Here is a 27,426-nt window from a genome sequence, read left to right as displayed (position 1 = left end):
CTTTTAATTTAATGCCTTAAATTTTCCCTTTTCAGTCTTTGAGAACAGTTTTCCAGATATATGTGACAAACAGGCACTCTTTAGTATTTCAGAGTTTCCCTCTGTTTAATTTCAAAACATAAAGGGTGCATTTGCATAATTTAATGCTGTTAATGGACTAATCTGGCACTTGGGGAGTCTGAGGTTCTCTGTTGAGCCTCACAACAGAAAGAAGTCCAGACTTGCCTGTTTTCACAGGCAAGTGTGTGTTTAGTCCTGCCCTAGGTCTCCCACTTCTTCAAGGGATTGTGATGGTAAAAGTGTAAGATTCATGTTTATTCTACAGAATGTTTAATGTTCATTCATTGTCCAGGATTAGCAATAGGGAAATAATACTTAATGTGGTTTCTTTTTATGTTCTTTCATGCAGGTTTCAGTTTGTTGCAGTTTTGATCAGGGCCTAACATGTAACAAGAATATCAGCTGGCCACAAGATGTAAACACTTTCTCATTGTAGTTTACCTTGGCTAGATTTGAACCTGTGCGTTGTGGTAATAATAATTTTAATAAGGAATTGAAATTTTGTTTTTTGGAGCTTATGAAGAAAATGAAGGTGGTGTTCAGAAACTGTGGCTTGACTGCCAGGACAGACTTGGATTTCAAACAGCTGCAGTGTGAAATTCCTTTGCTGTCTGACCAGCCCAAGCAATATGTAATGCAAAATGACAATGCTGTGGCTGAAAATGCCCTTGTTTTGCTCATGCTCACATTGAGGAACATATGGGTTTCTATCTCTTCTGCATTATTCTTAGATTGGTTTCTATTACATGCATTTTATTTGGTTTAAAACCTATTATGAATTGGACATTTCACACAAAATTGTGAATAATAAAATAAGAATAACAGAATAACAAAAGTTTTGTTTTCTCATAAGACATTGAATAGTAAGATCGAAAGGTTATGGATGGGATTTTTTTTTTTTTTTTTGTTCTCTGGCCTGTAGCCATTCATATTTGCAATCTTTAAAATCATGGCTTTGAACATTCTCTTACTGAGCCAATTAACCTGATACCTTGGGCCAAGTTTAATACTCTGCACATTTTCTACATGCTGAGCAAACCACACTCTGATTTATCAGTCAGTAACAATTGGCTCCAGTTTATACCAGCTGTTGTGTCCTGAATGCCAGCATGGTATCCATGTGGTCATCTACAGCTGTATTGCATCCATTTGTGAGTTCAGCCATTCTACAATGTGTGCTTCTAGCATATGCATTAAGTCAGAGCATTTGCTTACTTGATGTACCTTTGAATGAAATAACTCTTGATGGATGTGTGGATTTGGTTTCTGTTTTCCCCCAAAGGAGACCTCTGGTGTGAACTTACAGTTATTTCCGTTTTTTGTAGAAAAGAAGTAAAGGTAGACCCTCTTTTCCTTCCATTGAGGGTGAGGAAAAGATTTAGTAAGTTTCTGAGAAGGCTTTGCATTGTTTTTTTTCTTTTTTGCAGTTTCAGTGTTAGAGCAAAGTGCAGGAATGGCTGTGGAAAATAAACTTTTGAGCATTAGAGCTGGCAGAGGGGGGCGCTTCAGGTTAAGATGACTTGCCTGGTCTTTTCTGGGACTGGCAATTTGCCCTGCTACTTTATTTAGGGAAAAGAAAAGAGACTTCAGTCTTCTGGACTGCCAAATTGCCATCTTTCACCAGTCTTGCACTGCACATCTAACAGTTCTTTAAAAAGGCACCCCCAAAACTCTCTTTGCTGTGATCACTGCAAACTAAACGAAAATAATTCTCTACTGATCTAGTCATGAAGCTCCTGATGAATAGCTGGAGAGTTCTGTAGCAGCAGTCTTGAAGAAGAGGTTAGAAAATTACCATGTTTCTTCTTTGTATACGTATCATAACATTTTCTACCACTGCATGATTTGTGTTGCCAGCACTAAACATTGTGATTTGGTTAATTTAGGGATTTATGACTTTGTAATTATCTCTTTCAAAACTGGTACTGTAGTAGGAATGGCTTTCTCTAACAACAGGGATGCCTGTAACATGACATTTTGCTGGTACTGCCAGAGAAGCAGTTTTGTATTATTTTGTTAACCCAATGAAGTTAAGTTGGTTGCTTTAGATTATGCAGGAAACTAAAAAAGGGATCTGTTGCCAGTCCAGGTTCTGCTGTTATGAGTCCTCAATGACCACCCACTGTAGTTGGTGACAAATACAAGTATTTTCCATCATGAGATGTGGTTCAGGGGATCAGTCTGATGCCATCTATAACTGATTGCATAACATGCTTCCCAATGGAGACACGAACAAATAGAATTTTTAAAAGAATGTTATTAAAGAGAATTTTATGTCATTTTTTTACATAAAATGTTTATTGAGGTTGCTGAGTGTATGTGACAGATGGTGCTCTTATGTCACATCCTATCTTTCATTTTGTTTTGGAACATGCAAGTCGTCCATGCATGCATAATTGCATTACAACATTGTAGGGATTTTTTTTGTGTACTCACTGAAACATAAAGGAATAATCTAATGTGGGCTCTTTAATGGGGGTTGTGCTAGCAGTGCTGTTAAGCTGTTTGCTTTGGTGTTAAGTGCTGGTGAATTAGTGCAAGTTAAACTTCAGGTGTAAAGGAAAAAATGAGAAGTTACTATTATTTCATTAATCTGCTGAGAGCATTCAAGTAATGAGATAGATGATGTTCACTACATAATGTTTTTTTCCCTGCATTGTGAAGCGAAAAAAGGGAAAAGTTCCCTGACAATAAAAGAATGCAGGTATATATGAACTTTCCAATATGAGTATCCCTCAGATGCTGGTGCCTTAATATTTTATCATGTACATTAAGTATCTGTATGATTCTAAATTTGCAATGAAAAAAAATTAATTTTTATTATACGTGACATTGCTTTTCTCCCTTCAGTTAACAGGAGAGTGAACTTGATCCTGACTTTCAGAATGGCGCCAACCTAACTTATATTTATATTGCATCCTGAATAGCTTCTATTGTCTCTTTATGCCTGGACTGGTGGATAGAACATACTGGACTTCACTGTTGCTTTTGGGTTACATTGGGCAAATTTGTACATTGTAGTGCTTTTTTAACTGAAGAGTATTTTGCAAAGAATGTAGAGATTATCTCTGTTTTACAGCTTGAGGAACTAGAAAACTATGTGAGACATACAGAGTATGCAAAGCCAACAAGCCAACAATGGTGCTGGAAATTTTGAGTCTTTTCCTGCTTCTAATAATTTTGACTGGTGATTCTTGCTGGTTCACTGTTGTATGTAAATACATCTAAATGAAACTAAGGTAGCGAGGGCATCTTCCCTCACACTGCAACAGAAGAGAAAGGAAACAGTTAAAGCCAAGACTAGTACTTCTACTCCATGCATTGTCAGTCACTGAGTCCTTTGCTACCTTTAATAGTATTACAGTTGCATAAATTCATTTATACCTTCTTTTATTGGCTTTTGAACACAGTTTTCAAAAAGATGATGGACTGAATAGATGTCCATTGCTGTTCTGGCTTGTGTAGATGAATGCAATTCATGCTCAGGGCTGTCAGCTGACATATTGACATGCTGTTGGTTGATTAAATAAGTGCTGAATATGACTGATTCTGGTCTGGTTTTGCAGTAAAGTCAGACATCATCTTTGGTTCTTTAGAACATTGGTCAAGTGGGCTTGTAAACATATTATTTATATTCTTTGTGTATATCCTGTACTTTGCAAAACTATTTAATCTTAGTCCTAATCTTCCAGCATTATGCTGCTTAATATTTCAGCAACATTTTTACTCTCTTACAGCATCAATGTGCTTTGTCTCTGATGGTGCTTAACTGGTGTTTCACAGTAAGATAAATCAGCCGTTTCAGTGCTGGAAATGTAAAGGCAAGTGTATCGGTAATGCCTGATAAGCTAAATGTGCCAATTTGCCAAGCTTGTTATGCTGCTTCTGCTGTATGAGGGGTAAAGGTACATCACAAACCAAGTGGGATTTTTCGTCTTAGTAGTACCAAGGTGTTGTGAGTAAAACTTCATTGTCAGGCCAAAACCTGAATTCCAAAACAGGAGGTGAGAGGTGTATGTATCAACTTCTCTACTGTGTTTATCTGCAAATATAAAATGCACTGTGTCATGGATGGTTGCTGGCAAACAAGCAGTAGGATGTGATGAGACAAAGTGAGTAGTACGTGACTTACTTCATGCAACAACCTTGCAAAAACTTGATTTTTCATAGTTGTAGTGTACATAACAGAGTTTTAAAGCTAAAGAATGTAATGTTTCCTCTTCAGCTTGCAGCATGGCTTTGTAAGCCAGTGTTCCAATTGTTCATATTGCATCTTATAGCAGGATATACTCCATGCACGTTTATTGTTGGGCAGATTAATTTTTAATTGATGTCACAAGTAATTGCTGCTTTCTGCCTGGTTTAATAACTGAACATTTCTAGTGCAGTTGCTTTTGCCTTGCCATAGATGTTATTTGACAACATACTAATATAAAGACAATAAGCTCTGGTTTGTAACAGCCATAAACTTGTCTATAGCATTTCAGATTTGTGTTCATTAGGCCTTAAAGTTTATTAACACAGTGGCTGTAAATTAACATAATACTTGTTAGGAATTAAAGAAGATCAGCTAATGAAAATGTATGGTGAGGTGTCAACCATTTTAAAATTCAATTACGGTCTGATCCTTGAGATTTTTAGCATCGTGTGCTACCGTATCTTCATCTGACAAATCTTCTGATTTGATTGAATAAATCTTGAATAATGTCAAAGCTCTTTTTAACCATGTAGAACACTTTATTTTCTGCTTTCTGTTATTTTTTCTTACCAAAATACTGACACAAGTAAGACATTTTTTTTTCCTACTGAATATTTTGATGATTCAATATCTACAAGATCATCATTAGTCCCTTGAAACACTTAATGCACAAGTATTATGCCATCCAGTTTTTGGTCATTCATATTTCTAGTTGGTGGACTTGGTACCATATGATGATTTTCTGATTGGCTTTCTGAAACCGGTGGTCTGTGACCTAGCAACTGGGTATTCATATTGCAAAATTTGTGTCTATTTGTTGTTATTATCAGCTAGATTTTAAGGCTTATTGAAAGGGCCAGAAAGAGGCTCTGGAGCCTTTAACTCCTAGCTGTTGATGAAGGGTTTCTTTTTCTTTGGTTAAAGTACATCAGTTTTGGGGTACCAGTCTGTACCTTAACAGCATCTAAGTGTGTGCATGCAGAGAGTGTTCATGGGGTTGTGAGTAATTTCACCTGCTTGGTGGGAAGTAATGCAGTCCTGCAACTTTGAGAATGAATAAGTGTAGAAGGCAAGTTTTTGTTTCTAATTTCTAATTCCTTGTGGCCACAGTGACATGAACTTCCACTTTCTGGAACAAACATACACTTTGACTACCTGCACAGCATAATTATTACAATTCTTGGACACAGGCCATTGCTGCAAACCTAATATGTAGTAAGAAATCAGCCAGCAGTGTGTAGAAAACAGCAGTTCAGCAACAGCCTGTAATGAAGGACTGTAATAGCAAAGTTGCACAATGAAAGACGGTGGTGGTGGTGGGTTTGGTTTGGATTTTTTTCCTACCTTTGCTGAGGTCCATAGAGCTTCCTCATGATTCCACCTTCCTTAGATGTGTGTCTCTAGATGTGAAGTCTTTTGGCCTCCTATGCATCTGCATTAACAGAGAACAGCAGACACTGTGAGGTCAGAGTGGTAGCAAGGGACCTGACTCTTACACAAAGTAGTTAGATTTCTAACCTAATTTTCAAGTCTCTTGTCTTTTTAAAGAATACTTGATCTTTGGATAGTCTATCCTGATCTTTGGATAGTCTATCCATTTCTAATGGTAGTAATACATACAGAGTTTTGTCATTTCACTCTGTCATAAGAGTAATATAGTGATTTCTTAGGTGTGTATGAAGCCCTTCCATTTCTCCCTTTAGTATTCTTAAGTGTCACAGGTATGGAGGAGATTGCAGGATAACTAAGGAGTAATAAAAGGATAGGTGTGCTGGATGTGATTTCTTAGCCTGGGTGATAATATGTTATTGAACTATAGCTATAGTCATGGTCTGTTCAGAAGCTTAATTTGATCTGTTACTCACAGACATCAGAGTAAGTCAGCGTGGCATTGTTACTTCCCCATAGAGTTTGAAAATTTATGAGACTAAAACCTGTGGCAGTGAGGTAAAGGTTCCTTTGCTGCTGTTATGTCAGGAAACCACATGGGGAGGGAAAAGAAGGGGTAAGAGGAGAGGAAGTCCCTGGAGAGTCTGAGTCATGTAGCAGCTGTCTTTGTGTGAAGGAGGAAATGTGTGAAATCCAGGCTCCGAGAGTGGAAGAAGGCACCTGTACTTATTTTCTAAAGTATTCTTTTCTTCAGCTCCTGGTGTTTTTGTTGGAAAAATTAGTACAGTCCCTTGGTAAATAAATTGGGTCAGTATGCACAAGTGTTCTTTTCCGTAACAGTCCTAACACATCTGTTTTCATTCTGTTTTCAGCTCTATCTCATTGGAGGATCTTTTGGACTCCGTGAATTTGCTCAGATAAGATATGATGTTCACAAGCTACATGGCAAGGTAGTTTAAATTATTTTCTTTGCTTTTAATTTCCTTATGCCTACATGCGGGTTTCTAAAGAATTGATAGGACAAGCAAACTTGGTGTAGAGGATTTGTCTTTCACTGCTTGGCCCTGAGCTACAGCTGAGTCTTACAGGCAGCAAGCAAAGTAAGTGACAATAAGGGGGGCGACATGATGAATCCTTTGCTATATGTGAAAAACATCAGCATAAATAATAGAAACATTTTGTTCCTTTGGTTGATTGTAAGTGGCAGTGCTGAACCTGAGAAGGAAGTGCAGCATGTCTAGAAGGAGGTTATTACAAGGGTACTGTATCCAACTTAGACTAAGAAAACTGATATTTTAAAAGGTTTGGGTTTCAAACAATTCTTGGCAGAGAGCATATAATATTAAATATTTTCTGGGGCTTGGCTGTGAATTGACCGAGACAAGCAGGTATTTTTGACATTGTGCTGCATCCTGTTCTTTAAGCCTTGTGAAGGAAATAGGAGCTAGTTTCTACCCATTGTGTCAGAATATCCTGTATATAAGAAGCCTTTTTTTAAATGAAAACTATTTCTGAGGGAAATAGCATGCTTACTAGTGCTACTTACCCCTCCAAGTGTAACACTAGTTCCAAATTGCATATGAAATGATGTGAAAGGAGCATGTCAGTTTAGCAGAAAGTAATATTGGCTTGCTTTCTCTGGTTTGGTAATACCCAGGTCTGCTATTGCAATGCAGAGAGACTTTCTGGTCTCAGAGCTGCTGACTTGCAGGTTGTGCAAAGCTGTTTTAAAGACTCTATGCAACTTAATAGAAAAAAGAGTCGTGCAGGACTCGATACTGTGGCTTTCTACTGTGGTGAAGTCTTTGAGATCCTGAGCTGTTGAGAGTTTGGAGGAAAAACCCTTTGTTTAACCTTAGGCATTTGTAGATCATGTAGATTACTTGAATCATTCATGATTATTCTCTGTGTTGCATACCTGGCTATGGCCTTCCATGCACCGTGTGGCCCACTCCTACTCAGAACTGTATGGGAGAGAACCTGTAGAACAGGGAGAGTAATCTTACAAATCTTTTCTCTAGTGCTGTCTCCTGGGTAGCTTTTTCTCTATCATTTCTAGCCTTTTAGGACCAGTTAAAGCCTTTTAAGTTTTTCTCCAACCAATGGGGTTCACAATGGGGCAAAAATTTGCCTGTTGTGTTTCTGTTAGTTTTTGGGTCAGATTCATGCTCAGTGTATTGCACTGTGACAACAACCAAGGGAAAGCCACTGTTAATAGTTGTGCTAATTCAGGTCTATGTGACTCTTTGTTCCAGCATTTATAATCAAAGGAAGCATTACTGAATTAGTCAGTAGTACATGAAAGCTCTGAGTGGAAGCTACTTCAGCCTGGAGTTCTTAAACTCTGAAAAGCTAAAAGAGGACTTCTGGTTTATTCTCTAACCAGTATTACTTAATTTTGAAGCATCTCTTTTGTGTTTTCTTTTTATTTTCCTTGCAGTTTTTTTCAAAAGTAGATGACATTGAAGTAAAAAACAGTGCAGTATGGGCTCAGAACTAGCAACACCAACTTTGGGCTTGTTTGTAAATGGACAAATCAAAGCAATGTGTTTCATTCATTTCTGTTTCTATGTCCATAAAAACAGAGTTGAAAGCCATTCTAATTCACTAAATAAGACAGCAAAGGAGACTTGAATGTATTATTTTAAAGGATAAAAAATCTAGTTTAAAATGTACATGGAACTCAAGAAAAGAACATTAATATGAGTAATTTAAAAATGCTGTTAAAATCCTGATGCTTTTCTCTTATAACACAGTTGGAATATTGTAAATCCTTATCAGAACAGGGACAGGTGTTCTGGTGCTCTTATTGGGGGGTCGGACAGTTACATGCAAAATGCAATAAGCAATAAAAGAAATAAGATTTTTTTTGTTACAGATTCTCCTTCAGAATAATAAAAATATTTAATTAAATAACAGTTTCAATACAAGGAGCTCGGAAGACTTTCACAGAATTTAAATGAATTAAGCTTCACAGTCTTACTGTCATAAAAGGTAGGATTATTATTTACATTTTACTGCTAAAAAATGGAGGTTGCACAAATCCAAAAGCAGGTTAGGATTTGTAACACCCAAATGCCTGTCTTTTTCGATTATATTTATTTTAAGAATGTGCAAACTCCAGTATGTCACCTTTTGTAAGCATGATTCCTGAATGTTTTCTTGCTAATTCAACTGCTAAGATGACAAGACTTAAACAATGCTTTTGTGGTAAATCTCTAATACATTTCAAATGCCAAATTAGGATCCTTTGCCTTCAAAAGTACCTGTTCTTTTCCTTTTTCACTCTTAACTTCACACTATGCTTAGAGGGAAACCACGTTAGTAAGCAACTTCTCACTCACCAGTGATATTCAAAGGCAGCACTGCAGTAGAGCTGCTGCTCTTTAGTCTGTGTTTCAGTGACTGAGGGGCTAGCTTCCACTTTGGATTCTTGTGGCTTAATGAAAAAAGCTGCATTAGTAATAAAGACTATGTTATTGATGTCAAACTGACTTTTGAATAACAATCCCAGATAAAAGTATTACAATTCAAGAGAAAATGGTGGTTTGGACCTTTGAGGGAGTATGGTTTGATTGTGGTGCATTGGGCTGGGGTAGCATTAGGGTTGGGAGGGAGACAGAGCCTAGAGCTGTAGGTGGAGTGGGGCTGAGAAAGGAATTGTGTCCTGTTGTTCATTTGGGTTGTGTGTTGGGATCTTGGACTGCAGCTCAGCCAATGCATAGGATAGAGAGACAGAGCCTAGAGCTGCAGCTGAAGAGGGGCTGTTAGTATGTAAAGAGCAGATAGTTCATCCATTTAGTTCATCTTTGAATATCAGGGTCTCAGATATGGCCATCTCTTGCAAAAGCAAAAAACCAATTTGGCTGCACTTTCATCTTCTCAGGATACCTAGATCAGTCATATTCCCTCAGCACAATGAATGTCCTGCATTTAAAGGAGGCTTGCTGAGGCTCTTACTGATGTAATGTTTGTTTATGCTACTCAGAATTCTCCTGAAACTAATTGAGGATTTCTCCATTATCTGTTGTTGCCAAAATGTCCATTAATGGAGAAATCATTAGGTTAGGTAATTGTTCACTTTCTGGGAAGAATTTATGCAAATCAAAATTGGTTACAGAAAACCAGGTATGCTTATGGGAAAAACCATGTGGAATTAACAAGAGGAGAAATTAGTAGGTGTGTACGGGCATTGTTCCAGATGCCTTTATTCATAAATGGAAGACAAGGCTTTTTCTTTGTCTTTCTTCTTGTGTATGTAATTGGAGATATTTATTTAATTTTTTTTTTTTTTACTGAGAATGTAATTTCTATTAAATATACAGAAAATGTTTTTTCTACTGTATAACAATCAATTATTTTTATATACTGTGCACCCATTGTTGCCATTCCAGGTGTTGCTGATTCAGATTTAGTTTTGGATATAAGAATCTTGGAACATGGGGTGTGATCTGTCCTGCTGGCTAATAGCTACTGCAGAGAATTGAAGGGAAGTGCTATATTAACTACCTGGACAAGTCTATGCTTTCCTCCCATCAGCAAACCTTTTAGAGGAAGAGAGTTTTTAAGCTCCAAACTGACTCTTTTGAAGAAGTATCATTGCAAGGCAGGTTCTCAGACTTTTGGGTGGGATAGGACTGAATGAGTTCCTCCAGGGGAATATGCAGCAGAAGCACTTCTAAGAAGGCTGGAAGTCAATTTGTTAGGAAACAAAACATTGATTAACCTTTGAAGTCTGCACATATTTCCTGCTGTGGGTTATGTACAACAGTGTTACTTGCTTATATCTTTACAAGCTATGAAGATCCTCTTCACTTTTTCTTTGTCCTGTGCAAAGTGCAAAATTAGTAGTCCAAAAGTAGAATTCTGAGAAATACTAATGTTTTCTGTCTTAATGAGGTAGAAAGTAGAGGCAGTAAAGAGTCAAAATTATAAAATTTCAATTTCTCCTCTATGAGTTTTCCCCTCAAATCTGTTGTTGTGCATTTAAATATGTATGACTGTTGCTTTGCATTCCAGGAGGTAAAATCTAGATGAAAATGAAGTTCCTGACATGTTTGTTCACCATTCACTATGAGCAATAAGCCTGCAAACCCAGAAAGGGTATTAAAGGAATGGTGGTGGGAAGCATACTCAGTAAGCGCACTAGGAGTGTAAAGCCTGCTTTATGCAGACTGAGGATTGCCTTTAAAATTTCTTAGCTAGTGTTTTTAACCAATTGACTGGCATGTAGCTACCCATGAGGTGTTGCTTATTGACACCTGTAAAGTGTTAGTGTTGTCATTGTGAATGTTCATTTATTGCATATATGCTTTGTCTTAAGGTACTAGTTCAAGAAATTATGTAGCTTTCATTTTGCAATCCTGGACTTGAATTGAGAAAAAGAGCACATGTGTGTAGAAGATTATTCTGTCCTTTGAAAAGTGAAAGAGAAAAGAAAGTTAACATGATCACTTAGGGCACTCTGCTTTTCTGGTTTAGAGCAATTCTCATACTGGGGCTTGACAGTGGTGTAAGCACGCTGACTGGTTGGTTATACTCAGTGTTACAGGTTTAGAATATTGCTAGTTGGTCCGTAGTGCTGTTCTTTAATATTGTGTCTTTTATCTCATGAATGGGTGTCAGGAGACCCACAGCAGCCTGTGATTTAAATAACACCCACTGTTCTCACTGGAATTTTATATCCATCTTTTTCAGATTCTCTCTTTAAGCTACCTCCTGCACCACAGAGCTCCTCTCTGCCTATCTCACTTTCTTAGTCTGTAGAATATAGGTAATTAATGCTGCTCTACTTTACATAGGAAATAGAAAAGTTAATTAATTAAAATAAAAGGAATTATTTAAATTCATATGAGTATTAAAAAATTTCCTTGGTTGAGATCCATTACTTCAAGTGCTCTGGGTCGGGATGAAATAGCTAGGAAGAAATAGGAGCAGATAAATGACGAGTTTCCATGAGACTTTATGTGCAGCAAGAATGCATCTGACATTTGCCTCAGAAAAGTGGAGGAAATCAGTCCAACATTTTCTCATTGTTAGAAGTGTATTGTTAAGAGGTGGTATCTGCCTGTTAGAATGCTTTTGTGTTGCTGTCAAAACATTGCTCTGTTCACACACGTACTGCAATGAGTTTCACACTGTTGAGTCCATATGGTTGCAACTGCAGCAGCACAGTGTTTAAATGAGGTTCAGCATCCACCCAAAAAGGGAATACATCTGCAAGTGACTGGACAAGGCTGTGCCTTGTTGCTGGCTGGCACATTCCTATTGCTGTCCTTCCATAAAGTGCCTCAGGTATGTCTATGGGAGTTGCACATATGGGCATGTCCTGGAGTAGTGCAGTAGAAATTGTCTGTTGGTTATTGCTTCCATTTTACTTGCATATAAAGTCCATCTGGACAGGATTTCTGTGCCCCAGGAGAAGTTTGGGTTGTTTCTTCAGTTTGTTTATTTCAGAAAAAAGAAGCATTACAAAATAAAATGTAATTTTAATGTTTAGTGTATAAGTTAGTATGGTTTATGAATAATGTCATGTTTCTATATGTCGCATCGTTTTTCACTTAATATGTTTCGTATGAGGTGAAAATTCTAAACCAAAATCACTTAAACTTCTGAATATGTCTATAGTGTTTAAAATTACACAGATCATATGATTTATTTTTACTTAAATTTGTGGAATGCCAGTGGATCTTCTCCATCATGACACATACTGCGAGCTACTATATGACTCTGGTTACTGCAAGCTGACTTATTTATCTTATTTGAGGACCTGCTTCTGTGTTAAAAACCAGTATTTGCTCTATTTGAAAGACTACCAAAGATACTAAGAATTTACCTGAAATAAGTAGCAAGGTGAAAAGGTGTGGTTTTAATTTTCTTCCACAAACTTTTCTATTGGCTGAAAACTGCAAGATATACTTACTGTAATTCTTAGTGGATAAGCATCTGTGTTTGAAATCCTATTACACCTTGGTGTTCCCCAAGATCCTCAGTCTGACCAAAACTTGATGGACTTCACCATTTCAAGGAGTAATGTGGATAGGACAAGTCACTGTGATTGGACTGGACTGGCAAAGTCCACAGTGTTCTAATAACAATTAATGGACTTTACTGCTACCAGCCCAGATTGTCCCCAGATTGTCCCATGCACTCAGTTAACTTGTGTGTTCTGCAGGCTTTCTGCTTTATTTTATTCCAAATGGATTTAGATGGATTAAGACTCATCCTCTAGGCTTCCTGGTGTGCAAACACCTCCTACCAATGTTAAGGTCAATTTAAATTACCACTGTTAATACTCAAAAGACTCTAAATGGGTTCTTTGTATTATTAAAGATAGGGAAGTGAAATTTCAGTATCCGCTCAGCTAAATCTAAATGTATGTTTGTGGTGCTGTGCACTATGTCAGGGTTTCATCTTGCTCATTTTTCCATTGTCTTAAGTGAAATGCCTAGTTTGAGATAGCTATCCAGGTAGTCCATTCAGTTTCAAAGTAGATACTTGAGAAATATGTTGTCCTCTTTTGATGGATTGAAAAATAGAGATATTGAACTTGAGATTTTATTATTACCCCATTGCAGTGACACAATTAACTTCCTTAGTGTATGAATATGGTTATATTTTATTTGTGAGCAACAGGTGAGATAAACCTCTACCTAACTTCAAAGTGCAGACAATTTATGGTTTTGTATATATCTTTAAGTGGGACTTAGTCTCTCAAGGAATGCCCATGTACAGCTGACTGGAGGAAGAGCATAAGTAGAGACTTTATGCTTCAAGTCAAAAGTGTAGATGAATAAAATTAGGTGAGATGATGCCTGCCCTAGATACTCTTTTGCTGGAGCTTCATTGGAAAACTAACAGATGTCTTGAAGGTAGAGGAACTCTTATTCAATCTGTTGTTTGTGCCTGAGGCATTCCTGTATTCTGGAGAATCTGATTCCATAGGAGGTTGTCTTAAAAGCCTCCTGCTTGATTTAAGTGTGAACGAAATAAGAATATCTTCATTTGGTGTCTGGTGGAATATTTTGGATGGGAAGGGTATTCTTTGTAAACCTGTCAACCAAGGAATGTAGAATCATTTTAGCATCTGTCACTGAACATGGCAGAATAATCAAGTCTTCTCATCTAGCATTTTAGCATTTATTTATTTATAGCTACATCTTCCTGTGTTTAATTAGTTTCAGTAAGCTAATTACACAAGTGCAGCATGGCACGGAATTTATGTTGGTGATTATTGTTTTCTTCTTTTTATTTTCCTTAAGCAGGTCAGGTTGGCCTGGGTCTCAAGTTTAATGATAAACTGGCTAATTTCCTTGTATAAGTAGATTTAGTTGATTTTCAAAGACTGAATATATTACTGAGCTTGGCCCTAGGTCCTCCAAAAGTTAAGAAAATAATACACTGAAATGTTTGGTACTATAGAGAATGTGAGAGATATACATTTAGGATTGCTTATAGGTGAGGAAAAAAGGTCTTTGTCAGTCAGTCACCTTTATATCATGAAGCACATTTTACTAAATTAAAGCAGACCTTGCTTTGAGGCATGGCCTGCTTAGTGGGAATGGTTTAGAATTGTATATTTAGTCAGGCAGATGGGCTCCTTGTTGATGGCTAAACAGGTACCCTTACAGTTTCTACCCTTTGTTTCTACTTGCAGGTGGAATTCGGAACTTGTTACATTTTTTGATCATGTTTCAGAACTATTCAAGGTAGTAATTTCAGTCCTCCCATGTGTCACAAAAATGAAATGGGTAGCAAGAACTTATCATACCCAGTCTTGTGGTAGTACCAGATGTTCAGATGTTTTCTCTCAGTTCAGTCCGGAAGGATTGTGTGGAAATGAGCTCTTTATCCATGTTATTCTTGAAGATTTTGAGGTTCAGCTGCTAGCGTTCAGTTCATGTTTTTGCATTGATTTCAGCAAAAGCTAATCCATTTTACTTGAGCTCAAATGACTTCTCTACATTGTCTGTGGAGAGCTATGTACTGAATCTGCTATGATACCAGACAGAGATGTGTATTTCATTTTTCAGACATCCCTTCAGTTTAGTATATAAACCACCATGTTTCTGTAAAAGGCAAAAGCAGAGTCAACTCTGGGATTCAGTACAATTTTTGTTGCCACATTCTGAGGCTGACACTGTGTGTATACTTGTGAATGGTTTCCAGTGATTGGATCTGGCTAGACCAGGTGCTTATTGTCACCACAGACAGCTTACAGCACTATAGGATGACTTGGAGTTAAGATATTACCTCACATTATTGAGCCTCTCATTGATGAATTGCAATATACACTGAAAGTATTAAGAGTTTTGTTTTAAACAGAAGCAATTTTTCCATTTTTTACTTGATGGTTGTTCTGTTGTCAAGATTAGATTCAGATGAAGAGAAGGTTATTAAATGGAGAAACTCATTCTGATGCCATTGCAAGTGGAAGTAATTTCAGTACATAAAAAGTTGATAGCTTTTAGATATTTACATTTTTATACTACCAAGATTCTGTTTGGTTTATTTAAATCCTGCCACATTGCCAATATTAATTACTGGTATTTTTGCCTTGCAATTGAAGTGATTACAAGTGTGTAACTTAGCTTCAGGCAGTTTTTAGCCAAAACATAATTTAGTATCCAGCTGTTTTTCTCCCTCAAGCACCAGAAAATATTTAGCTTTCCAGGCTCATCTTGAGAAGCCAGTAGCTATGATGTCAGCAGATCCCAGTCCTAAGATTTTCTGGACTTCTAGATCACTACCATTTTTACAAAGAAAATGTTGAAAACCTTTTGCCCAGGCATGTTTCCATTTTAAGTGCAATTTCTGTCTAAATGGACCTTCCCTTTCTTCTCCTTTGTGTTTTGAGGCTTGAAGCCAAATGGTGCTGTTGCAAACTTCAGCTATATGGCAATCTAAACAAGCAGAGCCCAAACTCCATTACAGAGAAGTTGTAGGAGTACAGGCTTTTTGGATACTGCTTAGAGAAGAGAGATGACTTGTCTTATTAATAAAATGTATGAATTAAAATATTTTGCATTCATAATTCCTGCTGATTTTAGTAGAATTGTTTTGTTCATGTTGTATGTTAAGCCCTTAAAAGGAAAACCCTTTGCTATTCATGTTTTAAACTTAATTACACCAGATTTTACCATTGTAATTTTCTCTAAAATACCCATTAGAATGACTGATCCTTTGACAGGCCAACATGTTATTTATTAAAAATAGTGGCAAAATATCCTTTAAAAAATAGTGTGTGATGTACAAGTGTGTTGCAAAGACTAGTAATTTAAAGTGAAATGATTTGGGAAAGTACAACCTTTTTCTAAGTACAAGGTATTAGAATATGATTTTTCTTCTTACTATAAAACTTCACTAGATGTCAGTGTGGAAAGTATTTTCCTTTAAATGCAATGGGAACTGTAGAATAAGTGTTAATTTCTTCAACACATGCAGATTTTAAGATGACAGTTATTAGAATTTGCTGGTAATTTATTTGTAGAAATGCATTTTCAGAGCACTGAAAACAATTTTGATAAGTTCACACTGGATTCTAAAAATAGTTTCTGTTCAAAAAGACATTAAGAAGTCAAAATTTGTTTCATTACTCAATAAATTTCTGTAAAAAAACAGATAAGTACTGTAAATCAAAATGATGTTTTAAAACATAATTCAAACAATTTTTAGGGTTAAAAACTGCAGACTTTGGTTTTGCTTTATATTCTTGTCTATTTTCAGTGAGAAAAAAAATTAATGTATATTTTCTTGCTGTTGGTTTCTGGGAACTGGAGTTGTTTGTATGGGGGTAGCAAGCATATTTTCACATAGTTCAAGATAGGACTTAGGCACTAACTTACACAGAGAAGAAAAAAAATGCAAATATATTTATAGATGTTTAACTTTGATTAGGGAAAGCATTCCTAATCTCTTAGTGTGCTTGTGCATTGCTTTAACTGTGTTATGTGTTTATATTATTTTTGAAGGATCAGGCTATCTCTGTTCCTACGTGAGAAGGTGGATTCTTTGGAGTTCTTTGGGAGCTGGGTTTTTTTGAGAAATTTTTGGTGTTATGTTATTGAAGCTTCAGTGTTTTTATTGAAGGTTTAGTCTCCTATGAAATAGAATTTCCCTGTAAATTAATTCCTTTGTGTTTCTGAACTGACACACCAAGCGAAAAATAGTGGTTTGGATATTGTACCTTTGGTGCCTTTGGTTTCACTTTGGTTCAAGTGGGCTGCTGCCAGGAACTGTTTAGGGGAGCCTAACTGAACAGCCAGTGAGCACCTGGACACAGGTATTCCTGCTGATGTACAGAACTAACGAGGACACCCTCTCCAATCCTCTTCTGTCTGCTAGGACAGCACTGAAAAGATCCAGAGGAGATGAGCACAGACTGCTTCCATGCTGCCTTCAGCTGCCAATTCACTATTTCTCTCTTGAAGTTACTTGCTTTGAACAGAAACTTAAGTGGCCTTCGTGTTTTTTAGAGCTGTCACAAAGAGGCTGATTCTGTGCAAAGTTAGGATATGACTAAGGAAGCCGTAAGGGGGAAAAAAAAACCCTATAAACTATATTTACGCTAGTTTTCCAGCTTGAACTTGCATAGTAGGTACATAACCATTAAAAAGGCATCTTCAAAAAATATGACCAAAAAAAATTGACTCCGCTGGAGTTTCATCCGAAGTTGCATTCTTCTAGCTGATAAGTATATTCTGCTTAGAGGGAAAAAGGCTGGGTTTTTTCCCCCTAAATACTGGCATCACAAATTTACACCTCTTTCTATACCAAAAGGAACTTTTTTTTTGTACTGAATTTTACTGTGAAATTAAATTTATGTTAGCATACTCAGAGCCAAGGTTTACAGCACTAATTTGGTATAAATCACATAAATAAATGTGTGACTGAAAATCAAACTGGCTGTGAAAGCATACTAAAATTAATTAAATGATGAGTACTTCCTGCTCAGAACTGAAAATTCTAGAGTCCATTTTAGTTTTGTTGACCTTATATGGGAGAAATCTAGATATGCTTAAATGTTTGCTGAAGTATGGGACAGTTTGGCCATCGTATTAGCCTTTAATTGCATTTCCTGTGACATTATCACATAAAAAGTCTGGTCGAGAGTTTGGGATTGTAGGTCTTTTTTTGATTAATCTAGTAGCAAGTACAAAGTTTGGATTTTGAGAGATCACTGGTGCACCATGTACTGTAACTCTGGGAACTGCTGCTGTAACAACAATTTATATTGCTCCTTTGGAAATGTCTGCATCGATTTCTGTCAGAGGCTGGATGAAATTTTGTTTTGTTTTGTTTAACTGTCTGTATTCTATGCAGATCACAGGAAAAAGTCAAAGGACACAAAGCTAGGGTTTACATCTAATCTTAGCTGTCTTCCCACTGTTTGTGAGTATTCCCATCCAGTCTATATTCTTGGATCATATCCTATGCAGTATAGAATTCCAGAGTCATGGTGTTGTTTGGGTTGGAAGGGACCTTAAAGATCACCTACTTTCAGCCCCCTACCATGGGCAGGGCTGTCTTCCAATAGACCAGAGCTCAAAGCTCCATCCAACCTGGCTTCAAGCAATTACAGGGATGGGGCATCCACAGCTTCTCTGGCAACGTGTTACAGTGCCTCACCAGCTGCACAGGGAAAAAGGTAGCCGTATGTTTTTTGTGTATTAAATATTTAAGTTATGTAGTTGAAGGATTGTTGTGAATGAAGTTGCACAAAAATGGTGTGTTTTGCCTTGCCCTTCTCTGTTACCTAAGACTGTCTGCCAAAGAGCTTGGCATAAGTACAACCTTTGTTGTACCTTACAACCTCTACAAGCTTTGTTCCTTTAATTTCTTAAGTAGAACAGCACTCAGCTTGGCTGTAGTTTACACTGCATTTCCCGAGTCCTGGGATTTATCCTCTCCTGTCTACTGCTTCTCACTCTGCTCATAAACCACAACTTAGAATATTTATGACACAGATTTCTGTAGCAATTTATGGGAGTCTTCTCAAGGAAGATTAAAGTTGACTGATCCACTCAAGATTGCTGATTTTCCATTTAGAGGAGTTAGGCATATGATAAATGTTGTCAAAGAAGATACGCTGTGGGAGAGCTAGAATTGGTGATTATGGTTTACTCTTAAGTTTAAAAAATGGGTGGGGAGAACAAATTGAAAGATTTCATATAAACAGTAGTTTTGTGGACGCTCTGTACTGTTGATGCTGCAGGAAAATTGTGTCCCATCAATTCATGCTGGGAGGGGCAGATGCCAAAATGAAAATCTCAATCCTAATTCATGTTCATTAAATTCAGGCCACTGTCTTCTCCCACTTCCAAAGCTGACATCTTTTTCAGTGGGATATTATTTTGTGGAGGACAGGGTCGGAAAAGAAACTCATGTTTTAGTAAAAATAACAAGCTAGTTTTAGGGCAGAAATATCTTCTGCTGTTTTTCTGGAAATGCTTGTTAGAGGGAAAGTTCTGTAAAACTTTGGCATACAAATATTTGGTCAGTACGTGCCAGGACACGAGTATACAATGTACTGCACTGACTTATGTGAGAGGAGGCTGTTAAAAGCACAATCCTCTTCTTATGATGTGGCTGTCTCCTGACAGTTTCCTCGTGTAGTAACTGAACCCATCATTTTAGAAGATGTAATATATTCAAATCTTGGTTTGCTCTAAAGCCCACAGCCACAAATAGTACATGGACAAATAAACAGTAATGTTTACAGCACAGAAAGACTGCTTGTGAAGATGGGCTGTTTGAGTTACAGATCCAGGCATATGTGTTCTGTGGACCACTGGGATGTTACCCTGAAAATGAGAATGTGAGTCAGCTTGGTGGTCCTCTCTGAATGCTCAACAGGAGTGACACTGCTATTCTGTTTTGTATTCCTGTGTTTAACAGAACCATATAATAATTTGGGTTGGAAGAAACTTTCAAAGGTCTTTTAGTCCAACAATCCTGCAAGGATCAGGGAGATTTTCAAGTAGGTCAGATTGCTCAGAGCCCCATCCAACCTGACCTTGAATGTTCCCAGAGATGGGGCATTCATCACCTCTCTGGGCCACCTGGGCCAGTGTCTCACTATGCTCATTATAAAAAGCTTATTTCTTATACCTGGTCGAAATCTACCCTCTTTTATTTTAAAACTGCCAGCTCTTCTCTTGTTGCTACACACTTTGCTAAAAAGTTTGTCTTTCTTGTTAGCCCCCCTTACTGAAAGGCCACAATCAGGTTTCCCCAAAGCCTTCTTTTCTCCAGAATGAGCAAACCAAGTGTTCTTAGCCTGTCCCCATATGGAGAGGTGTTCCATGCCTCTGAACTTTAAAAGGGGTAGTGATGGTATTCTTTGGGTTCCCTTGTAGAAGATCTGTCCTTTCCTTACCCTGGAGCTAAAGTTAGTGACATTCACAAATTTCTCAGTTGCTCTCTACCAATATTATTTGTTTTTGAGCCAAAATGAACTGTAGTCAATGAGTATCAATACAAAATTGTTAGCAGAGAATTTTTTTAGTAGTAGCGCTTTTAGATTTATAACTGCACCAAAAATACTTGTGTCACAAACAATGAGATGAGTATATGTTTTTCACAGGGCACTGCAGGAGTCCCTGGTTTGACAGGGGCTGCAAGCACCAGTTATTCCTGCTTTGCTGTGTATGATGCCTCTTGTCTGCACCCCAAGGTGCACCATTTTTAACAGCTAGAAATGCTGCCCAGGTTCTAATTGAAAAACTGAAATGTCAGCCTCAAAATGAGAAGTGTCAGCCTCTTTTCAGAAGTTTCTAGTTACAGGCTCAAGTAGCTGCCTACTAAGATTTCTAAGAATGTTTCTGTGCTTAACCTCTATTACTTTCAGCTGTTAAGAATCTTTTTAAAGTCTGTTTCTTTGAGAACCTTTTGAAGTTAAGTATGGGTAAATCTGCAGGAATGGTGGGAGTGTGAAATGGGACAAAATTCTAATTTGAAACCTGGATTCTTAAACCTTTTCTGAGATATTTCTATATTGCATTTGCCCTGCCCTTTCAGTTGATGTAATATGAGATAAGCCTGTATAATGCAAAATATGGAGAATGTTTTATTCATTTTTTCTGCAAGTGCTAAAAAGGAAAGAAAAAAACACCCCAGAAAAAGAAAATAAGTAAAGCCTTTAAAAATTGTATTTATAGTATTGGTTTCAAAGCCTTGCAGACAGCATCTCATGCAGGTTGTCTAAATACTTGCATCAAGTATTTCAGTAGTCTTTCAGTAAGAATTTAATGTGAAATTATGCTGTAATTATCTTTGAATTCTACATTTAGAGATAAACTTGAATTTAAATGGATCTTAGAGGAGCAGCTGAGATTTTGCTGAACAAGAAGAGTCCTCTAGTGTAAAGGAGTATCTTTTGTGTTCCTTCCTGCCTTCTAAATAGTGGTGGAGAGGACACTGTTGGGCTGCTACGGTATTTGGGCTTTGTCTGCTGCCATCATCATATTTACTAATACAGATTTGTATCCATAATTTAGTTGAAGATCTATTTGCCAGTGCATAGCTGAATACTTCTAGCTCATTTGGCAGTATGTGTTGGCATAACAGTCATCATGGAACCAAAATGTATGTTTGTATTTGGATCTTGTGGCAGATGTGTAATACAACAGAGCTGCTGCTTTGGCATGGGCACTTTCCTGGCTCTGCCCCCATTTGAAGTGTTCCCTGCTTATGATCTGTGATTGTGGCTCATATTGATGTTTAACTGCCTTTTCAGATTGAAAATAGCATTATTCTCTGTTCTTTTATTTTTGTTTTTTTTTTTGTTGTTGTTCTTGTAATGTTTCAAAGAGAGCACAGCATTGTACAAACACAGTGGAAACAAAACTTTATAATACACTTTTTCTCAACTCCTATATGGATTCCTAAAACAATTTGTAACCCATCTATCTCATTTGGTAGCTGAAAAGCCAGGGTTTGCAGTCAAGTCATTAGAAAGTGCAGGTGACTGAATTACGGTGCAGGCTCAAGTACATTTAAATTATTCTGTGTGAGTAAGTATGTATGTAGGGGACAAAAAAGATAAAGAGAAGAGGAAATACTTTTTTTTGGTGGAACTTGGGGCAAAAGAGCAAGTTTTGTGGAGTGAACTTAAGGTGTATATGTAGTTTGCCCTCAAAACAGGGTTTAACTAGTCTTTTTAGGTAAGTTAATTTGCCAAATAAAATTTCTGCTATCAAAGAAGCAGCACTCTCTGTTCATTTTGCATTTACAGGGTATTTTTTTTTAAAGAAATTTCAACTAGGCTCCTTAATTTCTGCCTTTCTGTTAATATTAAAGTTACAGCATCAAATTGGAATGCTATGTCTCATTTTTAGCTGTTTTTCTGGAGGCAGAGCAGGATGAAGACAGGAGAAAGTCTGAAGACGGAAAGGGCTGGAAGGAAGGAGAAGCAGCAGTAGCTTAACTGATTGTTTGCCTTTGCCTTACACAAATGTGGCCATTCAAACACCACACATTAAACAAACACACCAAAAATTGATAAAATAAAACTTGATAATGGGATATTGAACTGTCTTTGTAAGTTAAATTCTGGCTGTATTTAATTAAGTAAAAATGATGTTTCAACCGTGGTACTTTGCTTTATTATTAAATGAAGGGAAAATGTAGGTGAAATCAAAATGTTGCTGCCTTACTTACTGGAGCTTTTATTTCCCTTTGTCCATATGTGTATTGTGAGAACACAAAGCATAACAAAATAGCTTTTGCATTTAGTTCTGAATGAGGTCCATGATCACTCTTCTTTCTGTGAAAGCAAGCTTCAAAGCCTGTCTGGCTGCCCAAAGACTTTGCATTTCTGCACATGTGATGGATGGGTTCATTTTTCTAATAAAGCATGGCTGTTGTTGGAGGTCATGGTCACAGGAGAGACACAATCCATCTTTAAGGAGGAGCAGTTCTATAGAGGCCTTGAATGCCAAGACAGAGATGGAACATTTCATTTTTTATTTGATGTAGAGGGCCAGTGCAGAGACACTATCTTGTTTTAATTTTTTTTTTTTTAATTACTAAGAAGGTGGGAGCTGTATCCGGTACAAACATGAACCATTTCAGAGATTTTGGCTTAGGTCCCAAGTGTAATGAATCTGAAGGCTGCAAATGTGTGTGTTTCTATGGCCAGATCGCTGATGAGGTAGGGAAATCAAACCTCTGGCCATGCACAGATGGTGTTAGACTTGCCTGTCTGAGCATCCATCCTTAGGAACTGAGGTCTCACAGGCTGCATGCTAAGTAGCAGACAGTGCCTGTAATCAAGGGAAACATTATGGCCTAGGGAAATTGTTCAGAGCAATTCCCATCAATACACATAGTAAATGTGTATTTTAAGTACCTGTGAGAAGTAGGAACTCTTGTTAGGGGAGAATCTGAAGGTGGATCTTCTCATTGGCCAGGCAAATTCTGTTACATGTATGCCCTTCTTTTTGTTTTCTGGACTACTTGTAGATGTTTGACATTGGTTGTGATAAGGGTTACTGAGCCCTTTTCATTTAGATCAAAAAGCAGCACATTAGGAGTAACAACTTTTCTTCACTGAATTAGTTGTAGTTGGACTAGCGTACGAGGGATGTAGAATTACACACGTTACCAGTCTATTTATGGATCTGTTTTGGTTTTTAAGCTCTAAAAATGAGATTGTTCTCTCATGGTGAATTTATTTGATATTTTAATTATATTGCCTAAAGACTATGTCTGAATACTGCATATGTGGCTGTTTGAGAAGAAGGTAGAATACTTTCTCTAAGTGTGAAGAATGCTAATTATCTTTTCCCCCTTAGCTTCTGCTCTTAGACCTGTGGGAGACAGACATTATTTAGCAAAGGGAGGAATGAACATCTCTTCTTCCGGGCTCAGAAGAAGTTAAAACATTAAATGTGTCTGCTGTGGTTCATTGACATGTCTGTTCTTAGATTTGATCTTTCAATAAGCATCTCTGAAAGGTGGCAGGAAACACCAGCACTGTCAGTACAGGATCAAAACTAGGAAAGAGCTGTGTGTTCACCAGAAAATGGGAAATTCAACTCATGCTTAGACTTTAAAAAACCAGGATATATTGTATACCTATTCACTGAACTCAACATTCAGAAGCATAATATGTTAGAGTCCCAATTTTATCTTTCCTGTGCTTGTTTCATTTATTTATACTAATATTTTTAAACTTAACAGGTATGGATTTAAGTATCTAAGGTAATGCTAGTGCCGGGCTATAGTTAAAAGTGTGTTTTCCTTCAGAATTTAATAATTTGGCAGTTGATCTGTTTCTTTTCAGCCTGATTCTTGTGCTGTGATCATCATCCTGATATTGGAATAAATGGCACATAAACTGTTTTAGAGGAGAGGAGGGTTTGTGTGTACCAATATTCAGTTTATTTGAGGTTAAGATTTCTTAAAAAATATATTCTTAAAAGCAAACATTTTTGCTATATTTTTATTTGTCTTTCAGGTTGATCCAGCTTTGAAAGAAAAATTAAAACAGAACACTGTGACACTGGAATCTGAATATGAGGTAAAATGAATTTGTTGCCTGGGGCCCATAACCTTGGCTACCCTTGATTACCCTGGCCACTGGTGGGTCGTATCTGTCCCTAACTAAAATTAGATCAACCATCTGCCTTTGACTTGCTGATGTCCAATAAAAACAAGGTTTTATGTAAAGAAAGGTTTTTGAACACGTAGTGCTTCTTTCTGAACAGAGCTTTACTTAGATTTCCAGGCGACAAGTACAGTGGTACAAATAAATTCACTATTTCTGTGGTTAACCTAGTTTATAAATGTAGAGCTGATGTTTGCTTTAGAGGGAGTGTATGTGAATGAAAGTCAGCACTTCTACTGCATGAGTTTGGATGATCTTTAGACCAAATTACAGAACAATGTGCATGATGTACTTCATGTTATTTCTTGCTTCTGAAATTTACATGTATCTTTGAAACAGCTGTCATTCCTTTTACATCGTTTCAGAAAAATCTATAGAAAAATAGTTCGCTCTTACCTCAACACTGCATTTTCTTCAAATATTACTGAATTCTAAAATGTCTGTTTTGACCAGTTCAGTATCCAGAGTCTCATAAACTTTCAGGCCTACAAAAAGCCATGTTAGAAAAACTGGAAAAAGCCTCCCTGTGACCAGAAACAAAGGATAAAGCTATTTAAGTTTATCCTTGATGTTTTAAAATTAATTTAATCAAATGTCCAACTAACACTTCATCTATCTCTGTGGCCTTTATGCTGAAAACAGATTTTTGTTTTCTTCCCATACCACATTTCCCATTCTCTCACAAGCCTTTGAAGATCTCGATTGCACCCATTGCTCTCATACTTAGGTGTCCAAATGGCAGTACATAATCTGGATCATAAAATTTTACTATTTTATTACTCTTTTGTCATTTGTCTGAAATAAAAATAAAACCTACTTTTTGTACTTTCACAGGTGGTGTAATTTCACAAAATATTTGCTAATTTTTACCATTATTGCAAATACCTTTGGGCTCTCTCCCGCTATAAAGAATTGTGATTTCTGGTGCAGGGAATAACAAGATGGAAAGTTCCAATGGAGACTTAAAATTTACAAATCCATTAAGTTCTGAGTGCTTCTGGGATTACTGTCTCTATTGTAAGGCTGCTCTGATTTATTTATGTGGAGGAAAAAATAAAAAGGACCACAAGCAGTAAAAAGAATGACATCTCAAACTCAATATCTAACCTCAGAATCAACAGATCTGTATTCTGATATACCATACTCTTTCTTCAGAAGATCAGTAAATAGGTTAAGGATAATATTTAAATAGCCATAATGCCATTTCCTTTATGGATAAATCAATGCTAATAAAATACATCTGGCATAACAATATATTACAAACCTTCTTAGGTAATGAGACTCTGTTCTGATGGACAGAAATGACAGAAGCAATCTTATTTTTTCTTAATCTAATCTGTAGAGAGTTCCTAGACTGAAATTCTTCCAGAATTGTGCTTGGGTGTTATAGAAGGTAGATCAGTTCAACAAAACAAATGGTTTTGCTTAATGAAAATAGATTTGGATTATTGTTTTGAAATCTAATATCAATATATACTTTATTAGGGGCACTAACTTGCAAGCACACTTTAATTTTTTGCTTCAGTGAAACTACCAGCAGTCATGCACATAGTTTGCAGGCTCCACACTAAGTGTGTGACAATTTTAAGTCACTGTTGTCTCTGTATTTTGGTGGATAAAATCTAACCATTCACCCAGTTACAGCTGACATTTAGGAGAGTAGTTTTCTGAGGACCCCATCTTTTCCAGACTAGAGGGGTTTGGGTGGATGTTTTTCTCCTTTCTTTATTTTTTGACTTGTCCAAAATACAGCTCTTAGGAACACCTAATTCAATATATAGGTCACATTGAAGGATTACACTGGTGGCTGTTACTAAATATGGTGTGATAAGAGATCAAGGGCAGTTAAAAAAAAAAAAAAGTTGCTGTTTTGATATGTAAAGCCTTATTTTACAATATTATTAGCATTATATCTGCAGCTGTTACAGAGGATACCATGCCAGCTCTTTTGAAGTGTGGTTGACTGATAAATGCAAATGTCCTTTGGCCCTCCCCAAGACTTTTAAAAATATCTTACTGTCCTTACAGAAATGTACATATTGAATTCATATTTCTTCTATAAGCATACATATATGCCCTTATGGGCATATTGCAAAAAGTAAAGACATTTCCAATATTTCAAACATGTTGAAGTCTGCATTTTGTCTCTGATGTGGTGGTCATGGCAATGTAAAAAGATATAATCACAAACCTAATTTATTGTGACAAAATTAACATGAAGACATTTTCTTACCTTCTCATTTACTAAATTATATATTCTCAAACTATAAAAGGTTTATTTCATACAGGAATCTTTCTGGTCAGGATACTATTTTGAGGAAGGAAGAATTTGCATGTGTAATTCATACTGCATTTATTGTATCTCAGATCTGTTAATAATGGCATTTATCTTGTGTCTTGGGACATGCCAGAGGAGCAAGCTACCTTTGCATACGCACTTCATTGTTTATGCATTCCTCTCTCACACTTTTGTGTCCTCATATGACCAATTAGTCCCTGCTGCTCCCCTTTGCTTAATAAATCACAGCTCTGTCCACTAGTGATGCTGGTACTAATGTGAATGCAGTTCTGCTGCTGAGCTGGGCATGGTAGAACACACTGTAAAAAATGCTGAGTGTTTGACCTGTGACAAAAGCCTGAGTATTTTATTTGAAAGGACAAAAATTTGTTTGAAAAAGGGAGATTAAAAAACCTGATTAATGTGATGAGTGAAAACCATTCTTGTGGTTATTTTAACAGTCATAGTACATTCCTCTTCATGTGTTTCATGCAATCTCAAAATAGCATTCCTAATTCTAGAACTTGGTTTCTGTACTTCTGTGAAATTAATGGTCTAATAAACACTAAAAAAATCTGGCCCTAGTTACATCAGACCTCAAAATATATAATTGTTGTTAAGGGTTTTTCTAGCAAAGAAAAGCTTTATGAATTTACTAACATTCTGCCGTGGAAAAAATAATTTAAGTTTGAATCAAATATGTGATATTCAGTGGGAATCAATAGCAATTGAAAGTAGAGGAAAAAATATTCCAATAAATAAAAGCGTGAAGGATTGCTATGGAAACAGTAAATGAGTTAGTCACAAAGCAGGGAAGACTGCTAAAATATGCGAAGGGCATCAGAGCTGTCTGATAAGTAATCTGACAAGGATGGGGTAAGAGGATGGTAT

The 27,426-nt window shown here is 36.8% G+C and overlaps 1 protein-coding gene across 1 annotated transcript in view; it reads left to right on the top strand.

Moving 5' to 3' along the window:
• The window catches only part of COX16 (cytochrome c oxidase assembly factor COX16), a 43,756-nt gene that overhangs the window by 5,372 nt on the left and 10,958 nt on the right, over positions 1 to 27,426 (top strand). The window contains exons 2-3 of the mRNA XM_021540750.3: positions 6,520 to 6,597; positions 24,108 to 24,170. Coding sequence (XP_021396425.1) covers positions 6,520 to 6,597; positions 24,108 to 24,170 — 141 coding nt within the window. The remainder of the gene's footprint in view (positions 1 to 6,519; positions 6,598 to 24,107; positions 24,171 to 27,426) is intronic.

This window comes from Lonchura striata, chromosome 6 (assembly GCF_046129695.1).
Source record: "Lonchura striata isolate bLonStr1 chromosome 6, bLonStr1.mat, whole genome shotgun sequence".
Classification (NCBI taxonomy): Eukaryota; Metazoa; Chordata; class Aves; order Passeriformes; family Estrildidae; genus Lonchura; species Lonchura striata.
This window is presented reverse-complemented; position numbering and strand designations above follow the sequence as displayed.